The following is a 7,732-nucleotide window of genomic DNA, read 5'->3' on the forward strand; positions in this document are numbered from 1 at the left end:
AGAGGCCCTGGAGGTTTTTCACCTTCCTCTGCAGCATGGGGCACGGGTCACTTGCTGGAGGATTCTCTGCAGCTTGAGGTCTTCAAACCACAATTTGAGGACTTCAGTAACTCAGACATAGGTTAGGGGTTTGTTACAGGAGTGGGTGGGTGAGATTCTGTGGCCTGCATTGTGCAGGAAGTCAGACTAGATGATCATAATGGTCCCTTCTGAACTTAAAGTCTATGAGACTCCAAGCCCCATGGGTTTGCTATCTTGGAGCTAGGTACCTAAATCCAAGCTGCAGTGAGGTACCTGCCTCTGCTTGGTATTCTCAGCTGTAAATCCTCTCCTGGAATTAGGTGCCTACACTGTTTCTGTGAGGATGAGGAGGTAGCAGCCTTCCCTCCTAACTCTTAGCCCAGCAATTAGGGTCCCTCAGGACCACTCTGAAGAAAAAAGAGGTACTTGGAGCTTAGTAAAAAACACCATTTGAAGAAACCCAAACCAGGCAGTTTCACCTTTCCTTTGGCTCCCCTTAATGAATAAAGAAGTGAGAGACCAGAAATCAGTGTTTGCAATTCTGTGGGATGTGGTGTTCATGCTACAGTTCACTAAAAGTTTCAAACTGTTTTGCGCTTCTTTTTAAATAAAAAAAGTTCCTGCACTGCACAATGGCAGTAGGTTGCTGTTGCCATACCATTGCCAGCACTCCACCTAAGATGGCGTATGACGACAGGGCCAAGGAGTGCAGCTGACACAATGAGAGGGTTTCTCCACAGAAGACAGACTACACAATGTTTCAGAGAGAGCTGCTAGTACAACAGAGGATTTCCCATCATGGAGGAGATTTTCCAGGGCCCTGTATTGGATGACAGTGGTGGGGTACAAATTTGGATCTGAGCCATGTTACCCAAGAGCTCTTCATGTCATCTTATAACAAGATAAAGGAGAGAACTGTCATGCTAATTATGGTGGAGTTATAGCTTTACCAATGTTAAGATTGCACCAGAGGTTTTGTTTAAGCAGCAGTGTTAAACTTTCATCAGAAGTCTCTGAATTCTCAAAAAGTCCAGTTTGAAATTAAGAGCTTAGGCAGTCTCATTGAGGGGAATGGGAAGGTGTGGGGCCCCAGTAAACATGACCCACATCTTCCCATTTCATCCCAGTTATAGATGTTTTGAGGGCTCCCTGAGCTCAGGGCCCTGGTACAATTGTCCGCCCTTCCCCCTCTTTGCCAGCCCTGAGCTTAATTGTTTCCAAAAATCACAATAGCATGTGAGCAGGAGCAATGAGGGGGACAGAGATACTTTGCACAAACCTTTATCTTCCTCTTCAAGCTAAAGACAATGAGAGTCAATAGGCCTGTCCCAACAGGTGGGATATCTTATCTGGAGAGCATTAATTAAGCTAAAGAAAAATACACATTACCAGGAAAGGAAAGCTCCTTTGATTAACAAGGTCTTCAAGTTACTGTTAAAGGGAATCTCCCGTGATTTGCATGAGGACATAATTCCCATCTTACTGGCTAGCTACAAAGTATTATGAACCAGTGATGAGTGTAGAAACATAAGTTTAAGTCCTCTAGAAATAACTAGTTATGAGACCCAGAAAACTGAAGGTCAACTGGAGCAAACTACGTGTTCCTGCAAGAAATCCAACCCATATTGCCTTCACCTCAAGCTATACATTTGTTTGCCTTATGACTCAGACGCATATCTCTCTCTGACTAACCTGTCTTATTGTGACAGTATAAAGTCTCCAATCCCATGATAAACCCTGGAAGATGTGAAGTGAAAAGAATGTAAAGACTTTGCCCACTAGGGTTAGAGGAATTATAAAGGATGTTGTTTGTTTCTTCGTAAACAGTTGCACTCTAGAAGTGCCAGGGATTGTATGGCACAAGAAGGGGAAAGGAATGGTCTAAGCACCCACTGAGGTTATAAGTGGGGGAATTCCAATTAATAATCCAGGCTAATATTGAAATACAGTCCTTGAAATGAATCCAATATAAAAATCCTCCAATAAGAAAAGGACTGAAAGAAGGTGTTATATACTGACACCCTCTACTGAATACCGATGGAAGTCAGAGAAACCAGGAGACCTGAAATCTGAATACCCAGCTGGCCAGTGTCCAGTACAAAATAAGGGGATTGGCTTCCTCCCGTGGACCCTGAAACAGTATCTCAACTTGGATCAGCTTGTGGGACCCTAGAGCTTGCTGAACCCCTGCAGACAGCCTCTCCTCTAGGCCAGAATCACAGGATGGAGCAGGGGTGACTGAACCCACAAATAAGCTGCAAAATCCAGACAGGAGAATGATGTTTGGATCAGCCATGAGGAAGGGATTCTCCCCTATTTCTTGCTTAACCGGGTAAGAAGTGGTGAGATTAAATTTCAAAGATTGTATTTCTCCTTCTATTCCGTAATATAAATAACTGAAGGATGGCTTGTTGAGTCTGCACTCTTTAGAGAGACCTCAAGTAACCATATTCTGGATTTTTAACTAACTAATGCTCTTAGCACGCGCTACTTTGTATGTCCAGCAAATTGGCCTAAGGGAGATTTAATACAATAATTATAATCAATTGCTTTTGATATTTTAAACTTGTCCCTTTTATTCCATACCATTCAAATAGCAGGGGACCATACTCGTACAAGTGCCTGATTTGTGTACTGATTTGAGAAACACTGGCTGAGCTAGAAGTAGACCTGAAAAAAACTTCACTTTAGAATTAGTAAGCTAATGCTCCCTGGACTCAATAATAAGGGGTTATCTTTAAATTCCATTCCAATATTGGCTACATCACCTATCAGCTTGGCAAGTCTGGTTTGTCAGATTTCAGCTTTAAAATCTAACTGGCATCTTCGCAGATTGACAAAATTAACCCCAATTTACACTGCTACCATCTTGCAGAATGAGATGCCCTCCCCTGTGGCTCTTTACACACTACCACAATTGGTTCCCAACCTCAAGGAAGAGAGCAAATCTCCAGGGCAAGCCAGGAAAGGAATGTCTTGTATCCCTGGGGCCATGACGTGTATGAGGGTAGCATTGGAGCCTCCAACCCAGCCCAGCCTAAACCCACTAAGGGAACAGACCCTGTTTAAACAAAACTAGAAAATTAAATACACGCCAGTTTAATTTGCTGTAGCAGCACAAGTGTCATGGTGATGCTTGTTGGGATGTGTAGGAGATGGAAGTGACAGCCTGTGTATTGCCCATGCTGTGGCTATATGATCTGTACTATTGACTGCACTGGGGCTGTAAGGAATATTGAATTAACAGTGCTGTGACTTTACTGAGTGTGCTATTGACTCTATGGTGGCTATATGGAATGTCTTATTGACAGAGATACAGGCTATACAGTGTGTTATTGACCACCCTGTGGTTATACCGAGTTTGCTATTGACAACCTTGTGGTTGTCAGCTATACAGAGTATGTTATTAACAGTGCTATGGTTGTATCGAGTGTGCTATCAACAGGGTTGTGACTATATGGAGTGTGTAAATACACTGAAGCATCCTTCCTTCCTAGTTCTGGCCCTGTGGTTACAGAGCATTGGTCACCTAGCAATTCCCCCCTCTGCAGGGTATGAAGAAGGTGTTTGAACTTGGAGTTCTTAGCCCTTACGTGAGTGCCTTAACCCTAGTCTATAGGACAGTCTGGTGTGGGTATTTGTCCATCTCTCCAGTTGAAGCTGTTCCACTGGGTATGAAATAATTAAATATGCACTGGTTCCGAGAGCGAGGGAGTAAGGATGACTCTTTACTTCAAAGGTTCAGGGACTCACCGGAGAGGTGGAAGACCCACGTTCAAACAACTAGGCTGTTATATGGGTGACAGCTTTCCCCCACGCTTGTTTTGTGCAGAGTTTGGCATCAGCTGCTGCCGTTCTTGCAACAAGTGCCTTAGGCACCTGACTTGAGGGAAGGTTCACGGCTGAGAATCACAAATGAAGAGAGGTGCCAGCCTCCAGCCAGCACTTGTGAGTGGCACAGCTTACGCCACCTCCTTCTGTGAGCTATCTGCTATTGACTAGCTTGCACGGCCCTCTGCTCAGCATTCTGGCTTCTGCGAGTCCCTTTCCTAGGTGCCTAGCTCTCCCTATGCATTGTGTAGGAAGTCTGGGCCCCTAAAAGTGAGGCACTGCAATGCACCACCTAAGTCGTGCTGTGTAGTTAGTTAGCCCTGTGGCTATGTGGAGTGTGTTCTAGACAGGGCTCTGGTTATTTGGAGCATGGGAAGGTGGCAAGGAATGCTGGGGGTGTGGTGGGGAGCCAGGGGCTGTGCTCTGGGTAATGCACTCAGAGGCAGACGGCCTGTGATTGCCCTGCACGGTGTTTTTCACACCTGCAGCACAAAGTAACCATGTATGCGCCCCCTCCCTCCCCCTCTGTAGATGCTGCCAGTTACAAGCAGGTGGGTACATGGCCCTGACCGCAGTGAGCCTGCCTCACTGTCGAGCACTTTCAAGTCGGTCAGGCCAGTCTAGTGCCCAAGGCTGCGCTAGGCCTGGCCGGTGCCTGACTGCTGTGGAGGCAGCCTTAGCTCTAAATGTTATCTACGCCAGCAGGGCTTTGTCCCCTGAGCACAGCTCCTAATGAAGGGCAGATACAGGCTTTCCTTCTATTGCTGACTTACCTCACTGTATGAGCTGGACTGAATTCACATGGTGAAGAGGTACCCAGGCAATCTGGGGCATAAACAGTAATGGACTGAGCCTGGCTAGGAAAACTGGAATAGCCTGTAACAAACTCAGAGGCACTTGGTTGGCCCTGGTTCTGGTCTGAGAGCCACCCAGCTCTGGCTAGGTCCTGCTCTTCTTTCAAAAATCAGTGAGAAAAATGCCCTTTTTGCCTGTAACATTTTATTCGTCCATAAATTTTTATGGTCCAGCATTTGCCTTTGTTCCACCCCAAGCAGGTCTGAGAGGATGATCCCAAATCAGGAGTTCCATGCACATTTCTTCCCTCACCTGAGCAAGATGGCCCAAGTTTACCCTTCTGTTGAATGAGCTTTAGTGGTTGACTAATTCTTAAAGTACCACCTCAGAAAGCAACACTTCCTGTCCTGGCCATCCAGTAAGCAAGCAACCCAGTGCTTTGGGATAGCGCAGACCTCGTGACATAATCAAGCTCCCAGCCACGACAGCTCCAATTTATAGACTACTTAGCCTGTTTTACTACAGCCCCTAACTCCTGCCCAGAGAATCTTTGCTTTAGCTCTGTATGGAATTCCACCCTTTCAGGTCTGGCGAATCCTTTTCCATTTTGCTTTGAGTCATCCTTTTGCACTCTGGGCTACATTAAGGAGATCTGGGGTTAGGCACACTCCCACATGCAGCTCCCTGGGACACCACCCTAGAGGATGCTGAATCAGTAGCAGCCGGCCTCTCCATCTCTCCCAGAAGTGGTGGGAGCAACATACCTGCTTTCCTTGAGGGTGTGGGGCCAAGCAGCTTCCTCCCTGGCAGCAGTGGCTGCTGCTCCTGCCTCTGCTGGAGGCCCACTGCAGCCGTCACTGCCTCGGGGACACCTGGGTCACATTTTCATGCTTTGTTTTGCAACCACATGGACTAGATTTTTTAAAATGAAAGCTTAGATTCTGGCATTGTTGCACAGCTTGGGGAGTAAGGGCCATAGGCGCTGGGCCTATAGTGCCTTCATCCAGCCCTGTTTGCTTGTCATTAACACCTTCCATCTTGGAGTGTTTTACTGGTGAGGTTGGAAAATACCATTACTCCCATTTTACAGTCAGAGAAACTGAAACGCAACCTGGTGAAGTGCTTTGCCCAAGGCGGCACAAGGAGTCAGTGACCAAGCTGGGAATGGAAATGATCTCCTGTCACTCAATCCTGTGCTTTCACCAGCATTTCCTCTGCTGGACTTTGGTTAGCTTGTGACATAGCCTGGGGGTCGTGTCACAATAAGTGTTACTAGAAACAGACCATCAGGGCTATCGGCTGAGTGGAACCATGAGCTTCACCCTCCCCCTAAATCCAGGACAGTGTTTTCAGGATATTTAAGGGGATGATTGGGATTGGGTAACTGAACCCCAGAACCTCTGCAGCTACTAACAGGACCTTGTCTTTTGTATGATATGGCGAGTGACTCATGAAAGGAAAGCACGGACTGGCCTCTGGAAGCAAGCAAGCAGCAGGGCCAGGGCTTGCTAGCACATATTTGTCTGAGGTTCAGCTGATTTCTCAGCACACACTCACTGCCTGGTTAGCAGACAAACAAGCAAATTCTCCTCGCTACGAACAGGTTGTTTCCCCTCTGTCCTGTTTGCAACAATGAATTGCTAAATTCTCAGGCTTTCAGCTGCAGAGAGTTTACAGTTGCAAATAGCTCCTCCAGTTATTTGTTAAGCTGCTGAATCAAATATAAAGCAATGCAAGCTGAAAGGAAATAGTATTGCCACTTACCAGCAGCATTGATATTTTCCTCACAGGAGTACCAGATCCCAGTGTGGAAATACCGGAAGAGAAAGCGGTCATCCCCCGTCTCCCAGCTATAGTGCACCACGTTCTGGTTTGTCTCATTGGCCGTCTCATTCCCACTGTAGTTGAGGCAATTTGTCTTTTTGTCTTTCCCACAGTTTGGCTTGGGGACCCTCTGAGTCCCTTCACACCAGTGGGTTGTGATAAAGGCTGTGGTGGAGAAGAGGAGAGCCATCAGGTTCAGACTCACTGCTAGGAGGGCTCTGCATCTTCGGTTTGTCTTCATGGTAACCCGCCCCCTCCTGCGGAGAAAAGAAATCAAATGTGGGGTTTTGGGGGGCTGGGAAGTTCAAAGCCCGTCACAATTCAGAATGTGGTTTTCCAGTCACAGAAACTCTCAGCTTCTTCCAATCTGTTGCTGAAACTGTGAAGGAAATGCTGCAGCCATCCTCCCATTTTCCTCTTTATTTGAAATCCCGTCTTGGTGTGTTACAAGAGCAGCTGCAGCCAGCAGAAATGTAGCTGTATTGTTGTGTGTGTCGTGGCTAAGAGCGCTGAAAGAATCAGAGAAGGTCTGTCTCAGAGGCAGCATGAAGAGCAAGTGAACATCTGCTAGCGTAACACACATGATGCCGAGGGGCTATGCAGCCTTCTCCAGGGGGAGACACCTGCAGGCTGTGGGACTACATTGTACTTGACTCCGAAATCAAGCAGGAGCTGCTTCTGCATGCCGTCAAAGTCATTTGTGAATCACGGCTGTTACTGCATCATGCTGACAGCTGAACGTTACAGAGGAGGGGGGAGGGAAGGAAGCCTCATTTTATATTCAAATTAATAATTATTCAAGGCTGAGAAGCCCATTTTCGGAAGCTGTACATGAATATTTACCCAGAGGAAGGGGGAATTCAGAATGATTACAGACTTTTTATTGTGTCTTGAGTAAGGAACAAGTCAGGGGGCTGATCCTCCTGTTATGTTACGTGGTATAATTCCTCTGACTTCAGCCAAGCTACTTTCAATTTACACCTATGTGAAAGGAAAATTAGGCCCAAAGGTGATTAATTACTAAAATGCCGTAATTAGTAGAAAAAAAAAACAATCCCACAATAGCAACTGGAGGCCACTGTTACAGACTTATTTCCAGATATAGCAGATACAGGCGTATCACATGAAATAAATCTGTAGGATAAATCCACTTTCTATGGATGGAGAGAATTAACTTGGAACAAACTGTGATCTTTGCACCTTTGTGTCTGCTTCTTGCCTGCCAGCTGATAAGGGGAACTCCTTAAAAAGATCAGATTCA

General features: G+C 46.3%; 1 protein-coding gene across 1 annotated transcript in view; it reads right to left on the minus strand.

Moving 5' to 3' along the window:
- Nucleotides 1–7,028, minus strand: part of GSG1L (GSG1 like) — a 133,660-nt gene extending 126,632 nt beyond the window's left edge. The window contains exon 1 of the mRNA XM_039492046.1: nucleotides 6,412–7,028. Coding sequence (XP_039347980.1) covers nucleotides 6,412–6,712 — 301 coding nt within the window. The 5' untranslated portion in view covers nucleotides 6,713–7,028. The remainder of the gene's footprint in view (nucleotides 1–6,411) is intronic.
- Between the last annotated feature and the right edge of the window lie 704 nt (nucleotides 7,029–7,732).

This window comes from Mauremys reevesii, linkage group 10, assembly GCF_016161935.1.
Source record: "Mauremys reevesii isolate NIE-2019 linkage group 10, ASM1616193v1, whole genome shotgun sequence".
In the NCBI taxonomy this organism is placed as follows: domain Eukaryota; kingdom Metazoa; phylum Chordata; order Testudines; family Geoemydidae; genus Mauremys; species Mauremys reevesii.